Genomic DNA, 12,574 nt, shown 5'->3' with positions numbered 1-12,574 from the left:
CATGAGAGGGCAGACCTCAGAAAAAAGGACACAGACAATCTGGAACTCTGCATTCCTTCTCCCCTCTTCATCAGCAGTCAGAGACCCTGTCCCTTAAATATCTGAAACAGGGCTCCTCCCCACTATCCTTTTCCCCCAGCTATGGGGATGGAGTGAGCGACAGGAGCCCCCTTCTCCACCTCACCAGGGGACAGCTCAAGGTGAGACATTAGAGGAGCCTCAGACACCGTTGGCTGAACCTTGTAGGGAGGCAGCACTTTTCAGTCTCCATCCCTGGCCTTGGTCCCTACCCCAATCCATGTCAGCCCTTTGAGGAGCTTTTAGTGGAAATTAGCTCAGATCCGCAATGAAGTCCACCAGCCTCCCTCTTCTCCCAGCTCCTCCCATTGCTCTTTCATAATCTCTTCTTTCCAACTCAGGACCATCCCTCCATCAGGCCCCATCTGCAAGTCTCCCCCCAGCATTTGCCCCTTTCACGCCTCCTTCCTTCCACCCCCAATCTCCATATCTTCCTATATTCACCTCACTCTCCTTGTCAAACCCCTGTCTCCCAGTTCCCTCCCAACCCCTTTTTTCTTGTCCCCTGGGACTTGCAGCAAGCAGGAGAGAGAGAGCTCCTGGCAGGATTGATGGCCATTCACCACGCCCCTCCTCTCCATCTGCTCCCTCCCCAATGCAGGCACAAATTTCCCCCTACAAAAGGCAGGAGGAGAGGCTGGTGAGACCAGCTGCTCTCAGGCTCCCTTTCCTTTGCCCTCTGCTGGCTAGGCTGGGCTGGGCCTTTGCTCCCTCTTTCTCCAGGTGAGAGTGGGTACCTGAGGTGCCTGGTCCCACACCTCATTCCCCATGAATGCTGTGGAAAGTCCCGAGGGGCAGGAGCTGCAAAAACTGGGGAACGGAGCCTGGGAAAACCCCGCCTACAGTGGTCCCCCCTCCCCACATGGGACGCTGAAGATCTGCACCATCTCCAGTGCGGTCCCCCCTCAGCTCCAACCCAAGAAGCCTAAAGATGGACCCCAGGAGAAAGTACACAGGACCCTGGTGTCCAGCTGCTGCCTCCAGATCTGTCGTGGTATCAGAGGTACCTGGTGGAGGGATGGTTCTCCTGGGAAACAGAAGGGGGTCACCAAAAGCTTTGTCGAGGGGGATGTGATCTGAAGAAGAGGTGGAATCTCAGTGTCTCTTTGGGGTTTGTGAATTGTCTGTTAGAGCTGAATGCCCCAGAACACAGAGGCCAGTCTAGTGGTCTCCCAGAGGGAGAGCCTAGCATGGCCATCTCTTGGGGGCCAGAAGGGTATGTGCGAGCTAGTTTGAGGGAGGACATGGATGTGATGATACCTCAGACTGCCCCACCTGGAACAAAGACCTCCTTTCCATGCATGCCTTCATTATGTATGACCCGAAGCAGTCAGTCCTGTCTACCTCAGGGTGCTGGATGGAGGAGGGCAGGCACGGGTGTGGTTAGAGTAGCCAGATTCAGCGAGGGATAAGGTGATGGGAGAGGAAAGGGGCTGGGGTGGAAATGGGAGTAAATTCCAGGGACTGATGGGTGGGGTAACTCAGAGGAATCTTGCTGCTGGGGATCCTGGGCATCTCTCCAATGCCCCTTAGGACTTTGGGGAACAACCCTGACTGAGAACACAGCTGAGAACCGGGAACTTTATGTCAAGACCACCCTGCGGGAGCTTTTGGTGTATGCCGTGTTCCTGGTGGACATTTGTCTTTGTGAGTAACATCTGTCTCTGTGTACATTTGTCTGAAAGAAGCATCTATGTGTACAACATCTGTGTACACATCTATCTACGGACAACATCTGTGGGGACAAGCATCCCTCTGTGTGAGCAGGCTGTGTCCTGGGATCTTTCAATATCAATAATAAAATTCTCTTATTACCTTTTCAGCTTAAGATATTTTGATGAAAAAGAATTTGTCTCTGAGTTTAGAAGAAGGCAGTAGATTGTTAGAAAGCTGTTAATAAAAGTTGCTTTGTCAAGAGTTACAAGGGGAATCCAGTTTTTAAGATCGAGTTCCCGACATCCACTCAGCAGCTACTGTTTTCTATTGGCAGGTGGAAGTTTTTACTCTTCTATAAAGAGTGGAAGACCACTCCTTTCTGTTCATAAAAAAATAGCTTGGTGGGTTTCATATAGTTACTATGCTATGTCTGATCCATGTTTCTTTAGAGTCAGGAATAAAAGGTTCAGCAGGCCTTAGAGCTTGGATCTCTGATAAAACAGTTAAAGATGCAAATGGTGCGGTGGTGGTCAATGCAGCTAAGTTTCCCCCGAGTGGGTGATCACATGTCACAGACACCAAGGGAAGATTATCTGAAGCTCTAGCTATAGACACAAACTGGGAAGTTTTGGCCTCTAAGTTGTGAGAAGGGAGTGAAAAGATAGAACAGTGAACCGTGGAAGCATGGAGTTAAAGAATTGTAGGTAATAATAAAGGTGGACCAACAGATGCTATAGGGCCTATGGATAAGGGTGCTTTGTACTTAGTTAATAGCTTCTTTAAAAACTTGTACAACAAGTGAATTTTGGCTAGTTTCACAGAGTTGTGTATGTAAGTGTGTGTTGGTTAAATCTGCAGCTTGGACCATACAGCTAAGGTGCTTCCATTACTAGGTGGCCTTATACCCCACAGAAGGCTCTGTTCTTTTTTGGATGCATGAATCTTTTGTAAGTAGAATCTGAAGGTCTGATAACATATGTGTTGATGGAAAATTTCATTATCTTTGTGAGCCACCCACGTTTGTGTGAGCCCTCTAGGCAAGCTGAGCAGAAAGCACTTGCTTCTGGCTGTACTGTGTTGGGACTCATTCTGTGGGGATAGAGGGAGCAGTTCTGAATGTTTACCATGGGCCGTCAGCATGGAGTGAAAATAGACAGAGAGTGTGGGGAACAACAGTCGACCCAGTGTACATTTTGTGAGGCCCATTTGATTCCTTTCAGCAAATGACTGTCAGAATTCATTTGTTGACATATTGATTTTTTGTCTTAACCATCTGCTAGGAAGAAGTGTTCCTCTCCTTTTTCAGATCCCATGACAGCCGCGGAAATCCGCAGGCAGAGCCTTTTTCTGTAAATGACTCAAATGTCTCTATTTCCACATTAGCCTTTGGAGCAATATTGGGAAGTTTCCAGCTTCCCAGAGTTATGGTGGACCATTTCTGACTCTTCTGTATGGAGCTGGAGGGAGCGGAATCTTGGATTCTGGAAGCCCAGAAGTCCCATCCACTCACGTTCTCCACTGTTTGAGATCTCAATGCACTGATGAATGCTAGATGGTCTATGACTTGCCAAAGTCTGAGTCATAGACTCAGTCCATTAATTGCAGAACCCTTGGGCAGCCAGGACCTTTAGAGGTCACCTAGTTCAAGGATGCAGAAATCTCTTCTCTATGATCCCTCCTGCAGTGCTCAGTCAGGTGACCACCCAGGCCCATCCTGGAGAGTATTCCTGGGGATTTCACTGTTTTGGGGGCAACCCATTCTACTATTGGGCAGCTCTATTTCCTTCCATCTGTGGTGCCCCCTCCTCTGTGCCAGACATTGGACTGATAGAGAGATGACTGATTCTTGGGCCTTTCAGGGGCTCACTTTCTCCTTTTTAGAACTTTCTTTCTACTGTTGAGCCATTTACTTCCCTAAAACTCTCTGAAGTGACAACCCTTCAGTTGTTTGAATGAACATGGCTATTGCATTTCTCCTTGGTCATCTGTTCTCCAAATTAAATACCTAATTTCTCACTAAACCAGTCATTATAACACAGTTTCCAGAGGTGATATTATGCAGAGATTGAAGGCATGGGCTCTGAATTTACACAGACTTGGGTTCAAACACCAGGTTCTACCACCTACCAGTCCAGTTGAAGGACCTTGAGAAAGTTGCTTAACTTCTCTGGGTTTCAATTTCCTCATCTGTACCTACCCAATCCAATAGAATTATGTGAGGTTTACATAACATAATATCTATGAAGCCATTACCTTAGTGCCTGGCATATAGTAAAAAATATTCCACAATGCTCACCATCCTGGTTACCTGTCTCCAGGCCTCATCTATATGATGCCCAGTACCAGACAAAATAATCCTTGGGCGATCTGACTAGTGCTGAGCTCCGTGATGCTACTACTTCAGTTGTATCCAGATTTGGGGAATCTATGAGGACACGCAGAGGAAGTGATGTTTGAACTGAAACCTGAAAGATGAGGAGGATTTAGCTCCTTGAAAGAGAGGTGGAGAGAAGGGAAGTTTCTGGGAAGTGGGAACAACATGTGCTAAGCCCCAAGAGGTGACAGAGGGCCCTGTTTAGTGAGAGTGTATCCTTGTGGCTGGAGCAGAGAGTTTGAAGAGCAAAGTGCAAAAAGATGATGTGGCTGGCCATAAAAGCAGGGGCAGGTCATGAAGGGCCTTATAAGGTATAATAAGGAATTTGGATGTTATCCTGAGGGCTCTAGGGGAACCATTGTAGGGTCATAAGCATAGGACTGACATGATAAATTTTGAGTTCTTCTAATTCTTGGAAGAGGATAAAAGCCTGGATCTTGGGTCAGAGAATATCTCTGGGAAAGTTGAGTGGAGAAGATGATAGTCTTGTGCTAGGCGTATTAATGGAACATATTATTTAACCCACACAACAACCTTATCAGGGCCACTGAATCAATTTAGTGGCAGTATAGCATACTGGTTAAGCACTAGGGCTCTGAAACCCTAGCAGGTTCAAGGCCTGGCACTTCTAATTATCAGCTGTGTGATCTGGGTCAAATTTGCTATCCTCTCTTACTCTTGGATAATGATCATACCCACTTGATAAGATTGTTGTGAAGGTTAAATAAAATGGCCCACTAGTATGCTTAGCACAGTGCTTAGCACATGACAAATAATACCTATTATTATTTTCAACTCACAACAGACACTATAAAACTATACTTCAGTGTCATGAATCCAACCAATAATGGAGGGTGAGGGAGAATTAACCTGATACCTTCAAACCTCTGAAATCCTCATGCTCCTATAGAGTTGGGGTTTTAGTAAAGATCTTAAAATCTTTAAATTACCTGAAGATGTGCCATTAATTGCCTTTGTCTTTGAGAATTGAAGTCCCTATCCAGACAGTGCCAGCCCCCTCAAAGACTTTCTTATGAAAGAGAGTTTGGAGGCCTTCACATTCTGATGGTTCCTACAGCATGTAGTAAACTAGTAGTAATACTAGTTTCCTAGCCCTCATCCTCTCCCAGCCTCTTCCTTCTTTCAGGCAAAACTTCAGGCAACATTGAGCCTTGGACATTGTCTCAGGAGGGCTACTTCGGTGCTCTCCAAGGTCCTGACCTCACCTCCTTCGCATCTCAGCTCCCTGTCAGCCTCCCTGAGCTCTGGCCATCTGCAGCTAGACTGTGTATTCTCAGTGGGGATGATATAGCCTCCAAGGGGGTGGAAATGGTTTCTTAGAGGGCAAAAAAACCCCTTAGATATTGCAATAGCTTTTGGCCCTCCAAAAGGCCACACTACATAAGCAAGTATAGAGTATATATATGGTATTAAAATTCAATTGGGGTGGGGGGTGATTAGGAAGAAAATGTCTAAAGAGGCTTCTGGGTTGGGGAATTATGCAAAAAAGGTTAAGAAACACTGAACTAGACCTACCTAATTTTGCTAGTCAGTGTGCTAACTAAGCTCTCCTGCAAGTCCTGGCCACAGAATCTGGTACAAAGCAGGATGGCTGTTGTGTTGTTCTATCAGGATGCTGTCTTCTAAGAACTGCAGTGACATGTGGTTGGATATGCACCTTTTTGTTATTAGTGCCACCGAGCCGATTCCAACTCCTAGAAATCCTCTGTGCAGCAGAGCAGTACCCTGCCTGGTCTTTTTGTGCCGTCCTTTCACCTTCTGGTGCTAGGTCAGACAATGCTCTACTGCTATTTGTAGGGTTTACCTGGCCACTTTTTTCGGAAGTGATAGCCAGATCCTTCTTCCTAGTCTGTCTAGTCTGGAAGCTCCACTGAAACCTGTCCACCATGAGTGACCTTGCTGGTATTTGAAATACTGGTGGCATTGCTTTCAGCATCACAGCAACATACAGCCACCACAGTATAACAATCAAACGACGAGTGGTGTGGTTCCCTGACCAGGAAACAAACCTGGGCCACGGTGGTGAGAGCACCAAATCTTAACCACTGAACCACCAGGGCTGGATACACACCTTTACCAGTGTGCTCTTCCCTGTCAGTTCCTGTGACTGAGTTCAGATGCTCCAGGACCCATATTTGGCAGGGTAAATACCGTGCATAATGGAAAGATACGAACATTGGAGACAGACAACCTGGATTCAAATACCAGCTCTACTACTTACTGGTTTTGTGACCTTGGGCACTTCCTTGTTGATAGAACAAAGATGATAAGACTTATCTTATGGAGATAACATGTATAAAGAATCTAACACAGTCACTGGCAGTAATTATCTTCATATTATCTAGTGGCATTTCAAAATACTCACTTGATTCTCTAGATTGGCTGTAAAAAATACCTTTCAAGAAAGAAGCAAATCTGAAAAGGCTACGCACTGTATGATTCTAACTATATGACATTCTGGACAAGGCAAAACTATGGAGACAGTAAAAGGATCAGTGGTTGCCAGGATTCCAGTGGGGGGTAGGTAGGGGATGGGAGATGAATAGGTGGAGCACACAGAATGTTTAGGGCAGTGAAACTACTCTGTATGACACTATTATGGTAGATACAGGTCATTATACATTTGTCCAAACTCATAGAATGTACACCACCAAGAGTGAACCCTAATGTGAAGTATGGACTTTGGATGAGAATGACATGTCAATGTAGGTGCATTGATTATAACAAATGTACCCCTCTGGTGTGGGATTTTGATAGTAGAGGAGATTGTGCATATGTGGAGGCAAGTGGGATACGGGAAACCTCTGTACCTTCCACTCAATTTTGCTTTGAACCTAAAACTGCTCTAAAAAGTAAAGTCTATTTTTTTTAAGAAGTCTATTAAAAAATACGTTTCAAGGTTTGCAGTTGGATCCACATATAGGAATAGTATCATTTGAGCAGCATCTACTTCTGATGTTAAACCTTTAAGTTAAGGCATTATCTCCAGACCTCAGTTTATCACTACCACCACCACCATCATTATTATTAACAGCACCAACAACAAACCTTTATCGAATGATTTTTCAGTGTGCCTAGAACTACGCTATGTACATTATCTTATTGACTACTCCCAATGATTCTATGAAATTGATTGTGTTATCACTTCCATTTTACAAATCAGGAAAGGTTGAGATGTGTCAAATAGCTTGCCCAAGGCCACGCAGCAAGCAAGTGGCGGAAGCAAGAATCCAATTCAGCGACTGTCGGCCAGGCTCAAATTCTGAGACTTTTCACCACTAGAGTCTACTACAGCCTCTCTCTCTGCACGCAAATATGATATACTTTAATTTATTCACACCCATCAACATCTTAGCAAGGATAACTCCCTATCCTACCCCAATAGAAGCAGAGTCTTTTTTATTTATTTATTTATTTTTTCCCCCAAAGCCCCAGTAGATAGTTGTATGTCATAGCTGCACATCCTTCTAGTTGCTGTATGTGGGATGCGGCCTCAGCATGGCCGGAGAAGCGGTGCGTCGGTGCACGCCTGGGATCCGAACCCCGGCCCCCAGCAGTGGAGCGCACGCACTTAACCACTAAGCCACGGGGCCGGCCCTAGAAGCAGAGTCTTGAGAGAATTCTACCAGCTGATTAATTTTCTTTCTTTTTATTGCTGTATTTAAAAAATGATATAAAAACATTTTGAAGTATAATTCACCACCACAACACCAAAGATATTTTCACTTTTTCACATTATCAGTTCTTATCCATATATTTACATATTTTACCTAGTTGTATCATATGGTACATTTCCATTTACAATAACATTGTAAACATTTCCTCATGTTTTAAGTAGTCTTTATATTTTCATTTTAGTGACTATAGTGACACCACAATTAACTAAAACATTTCTCTTATTATTTCAATATTTGCCTTTTATGGGTAAATATATCTATACTTGCTGCCTTTTTTCACTTTTGTTGAATTATTTCCTTGGGAATGTCCAGGGAGGGAGATTACTAGGCCAAAATATAGGAAAATCTTCTTAGTACTTGCTATGTGTTGTCATTTTGCCTTTGTAAGGGACCATGCAAATTTATTATGCTTCTAGTACTGTAAGCTCACACCAATTTTGTCACAACCTCACCAACACTGGATATTCTCATTTATAATTTTTATTATTAAATAGGCATAAAATGGTACAATTTGTCTCAATTTGTTTGTCTTTGCTCACCAGTGAGGATGAACAGTTTTCTCATGTTTTGTTATGTGTATTTATTTCTGTGTAAATTGCCTAAGAAAGATATGTTTTAAGAGGGACACAGGAGGGGATCATGGGTGAAGTTTCAAGCATTAGACCCTAGGTGAGGGACTAACCCCCAGGGCGCTCATTTCTAGAATCTGGGTTCCTGGCGCTGGAAAGAATAGCCAACAAAATTAGGCATCACCTACCCAGCAATTTGGCTTGGGAATGGGCCCTAGAAAACTCTAGTGGTCATCCATAAGGACCACATTTCTTCTCCATTATGCTTTATTCTAGGAACTGGATGGAGCTAGACACCAGGGCTATTTGGAGTCTCATCTGGCTAAAATAGAGCTATCTTTTTTTGTTGTTGCTGCTGAGGAAGATTGGCCCTGGGCTAACATCCGTGCCCATCTTCTTCTACTTTTTATGTGGGACGGCTGCCACAGCATAGCTTGATAAGCAGTGCGTAGGTCCACGTTTGGGATCCGAACCTGCAAACCCCAGGCCGCGGAAGCGGAGCACGCTAACTTAGCCACTATGCCACTGGGCCAGCCCTAGAGCTATCTTTTTTATGCAGGCAATGGAGTGAACCATCAATCTTCTCATAATAACCATATCAGTTGCGCAGCCCTTTAAACCTTACAAAGAGCTTTCACACCTATTATCTCATTTGATCCTGACAGCAATCCTGTAAGGGATAGATATTATTATTTCCATTCCACAGTTTAGGAAGCCGTTATTATTGTCATTATGAATAGTTCAGGAATGATCAGTAATTCAGAATGGTCCCTGTCCCTGATGGGTGGAGTTGGTCCTATTCTTCAGCTGAGAAAGTGCTGGAGAATGATCGTCCTGCCTTCACCCCTCCCCTCCACCGTCATGATATCTATGAAAGGGCTTCCAGCCCTTTGTCTTCTTGGCGGGATGGCTGTAGCCTTTTGTTGATGGAGGAAACATTGAAGGTCTTTGTGTGGAAATAATGGCTGTTTGTTTTAGGAGACAGTATTGTTATCTCAAAGGTGCACCTGGAACTGGCCCTGTATAGGAGTGGCTCTGAGCCAGGCCCAGGTTGGGTCTGGTCACCATGGAGTTGGGGAGGAGGGCAGAGACCCTCAGCCTTTGGTGATTTGTGTCTACATGCCAAATAATGTCAACTGGATGCTCTTTATCCATCACTAGTTGTAAAGAATTGCCTGCCTCTGTTCGCTCTGCCTTCTTTTAGCGGTTTTCAAGGTTCTGTCCATAGATTGGTGAAATCTTGCATCAACAAGAGAGGTTGAAGTAAACTTGGAGATTGGGAAGAAGATGACTTGCCCTTTTTTTATTGAGATATAATTGACATATAACATTGTATTAATTTTAGGTGTATAACACAATGATTTGATATATGTATATGTTGCAAAATGATTACCACAATAAGTTTAGTTAACATCTGTTGCCACAGTTACAATTTTTTTTCTTGTGATGAGAACTTTTAAGATTTAGTCTCGTAGCAACTTTCAAATATACAATACAGTGTTGTTAACTCTAGTCACCGTGCTGTACAGTATATCCCCAGGACTTATCTTATAATTGAAAGTCTGTCCCTTTTGACCACCTTCATTAATTTCACCCACTCCCTCACTCCCCCGCATGTGGCAATGATGCATCTGTTCTCTGTATCTATGAGTTTGGTCTTTTTTGTTTTAGATTTCATATATAAGTGAGATAATAAAATATTTGTCTTTCTCTCTCTGACTTATTTCACTTAGCATGATGCCTTCAAGTTCCATCCACGTTGCTGCAAACGGCAGGCTTTCCTTTTTTATGGCTGAGTAATATTCCGTTGTATATATACCATCTTTGCTTTATCCATTTCTTTGTCAGTGGACACTTCAGTTGTTTTCATGTCTTGGCTACTGTAAATAATACTGCAATGAACATAGAAGTGCAGATATATTTTTGAGATAGTGATTTCATTTTCTTCAGATAAATACCCAGAAGTGGAATTGCTGGATCATATGGTAGTTCTATTTTTAATTTTTTGAGGAACCTCCACAGAAGATGTCTTTGCAATACATTGGAAGTTCAGGAAATGTCTGTGGGTGAGCTCCTATACCATATGTGGCTATAACAATGGCAGAAGATAACTGATCACACAGAACCATGACATTAGTGAACACACAGTGGTAATGGAGACAGCATGAGACCTGGAATAAGATTCAAATGATGGTGCAACCAGTTGTTAGCCATGCGCCTTTGGCAAGATAGGTCAAGATACTTAAATCTCTAGAAGCCTCGATTTCCTTATGTATTGAATGAGAATAATATCTGCCTTTGTGAGATTGGTGGAAAACAAATAAGGTACTTAGTACAGTGCCTGGCATATAGTGGGCTTTCAACAAATATCAATTTCCATTCCACATCAAGGTATAAATTAGGAAAACATTGAAATGTAAAGTTTAACCTGCTGTAAGCCTGAGATCTGTTTGAAAGCATCAGGATAATGCTTATCAAGGATCAGAAAGATGAGGCCCTCTAGAAGTGGTTGCCAGGGATTAAGAATGGCCATGGGATGATGATTTTATGCCTTTCCTAGCATGCTTAGTTGTCCATGGCCCATCCCGACACAGAGAGTTACAAAGTCTTTTTAGTACTAGGGCGAGGTGATCTGAGCCAGGTCAACCTAAATAATAGGGATTTAGGCTCTGCCAGCAGGCTTTGGCCTGTACTTGCTGTGCAGAATTCCCTCATGCTCTAGAATTTCAGGGCCTGGAACGCTGTTACAAGACTGGTGGGCCTGAACATATCCTGTTGTCCAATGCTGAGTGACAGTCTGTCATTTAATTTTCCCCGTTGTGGGGCTATCATTGGTCTCTAGAAATATAGTAGTACCTTTAAGTGCCAGATCTCGGGATCAAGGAAAGGCTCTTTACCAATACCTGTGCTTTGATCAAGTACAGAAGAGCAGGCAGCACTAGCTGATGAAATCTAGATACTCTGGATTTTTTAAAAATAACATCAGGCCAAGGCACCTCTGGTGTAAGTGGCTAGAGAAAGAACACATAGCTTGTATCCATAAGGCATGAGTCTAAGCACTGACTCTGCCTCTTGCCAGCAGAATGCCCCTGAGCAAATCATGTAAACTGAACATTATGATTCACAGGAAACTGCTCATGGATAAGGTGAAATAATCAGACCATGTCTGACAGGCTGTTGGGAAACATTACATAGCAAAGCTCTTTGAAACCTGTGAAATGTGCTACACAGGTAAGGGATCATAATAATATTGACAATAACCTCTTTATGCTATTGGGTGGTGGCAGCGGGAGTCTAGGGTTTTATGCTCAGGCAGATCCTCAGGACTGGGTGGAGGTTCTAGTCATGGAAATAGGGCAATGTTCTCAAAGATGTGCTCTAAGTTTACCCGGGGTTTCCTGAGACTCTTTCAGGGAGTTTGTGAGGTCCTCCCTGACCCAATTCCACATTTGTGAGAGGTCATATTTTCTTCATATACTTCAACCAAAACAACGTATTGCAACAGATTGAATGCTGAAGCAAATATGGGAATCCAGCTGTCTTCTTTAAGCCAGACATTGGAGAAACTTGCAAAAATGTAAAACAATGCCACTCTTCTCACTAAATTTTTGTTTTGTTTTAGAAAATATAGATTTTTCATAAAAATATGTTATTATGTTTACATGTATTGGGTTTTTTATCATTATTTTTAAATGAATGTATTAATAAACATTTAAATTTTTCTCCAGTTTTAATTTCTGTAAGGTAATTATTGATAGATGTAACCCAAATAAACAAAAACTTTTTGGAGTCCTCAATAATTTTTAAGAGTTACAAAGGGGTCCTGAGAACAAAATGTTTGAGAACCACTGGCTTAGAGAATGAGTCTGAGCTGGCCAAATCAGATTATTTCACAGCATGGAGGAAGAGGACAAATGAAATGTTGAGAGCTTATTAGTAAAAGATCCAAACTAAGGATAAGATCCTGGGTATCCACACATTCATTCATTCAAACATTTATGAGGTCCTCCTACATGTCAGACCCTAGGCCAACTGTTAAAGGCACATGAGACACATCCTCTGCCTTCAAGGAGCAAAGGAGGCTGATGTGTGATGAGTGCTATGGTGGAGGGGTGCTCTGGAGTGTGGCAAGATGTGGGGAGCAAAATGGTCAAAGAGACCTGGGAACTCTTGCAGGTCCCCGAGGCAGGCAACCATTT

At 43.4% G+C, this 12,574-nt stretch overlaps 1 protein-coding gene across 1 annotated transcript in view; it reads left to right on the top strand.

The window, feature by feature from the left end:
• Positions 1 to 846: 846 nt before the first annotated feature.
• The window catches only part of PKD2L1 (polycystin 2 like 1, transient receptor potential cation channel), a 35,007-nt gene continuing 23,279 nt past the window's right edge, over positions 847 to 12,574 (top strand). Inside the window, exons 1-2 of the mRNA XM_004427950.2 lie at positions 847 to 1,081; positions 1,612 to 1,725. Coding sequence (XP_004428007.2) covers positions 847 to 1,081; positions 1,612 to 1,725 — 349 coding nt within the window. The remainder of the gene's footprint in view (positions 1,082 to 1,611; positions 1,726 to 12,574) is intronic.

The sequence above is a fragment of the Ceratotherium simum genome, chromosome 6, assembly GCF_057802395.1.
Source record: "Ceratotherium simum simum isolate JZ-2026a chromosome 6, ASM5780239v1, whole genome shotgun sequence".
NCBI classification, from domain to species: Eukaryota; Metazoa; Chordata; class Mammalia; order Perissodactyla; family Rhinocerotidae; genus Ceratotherium; species Ceratotherium simum.
The sequence above is the reverse complement of the archived record's forward strand: the minus strand, read 5'-3'. Positions and strand labels throughout refer to the sequence as shown.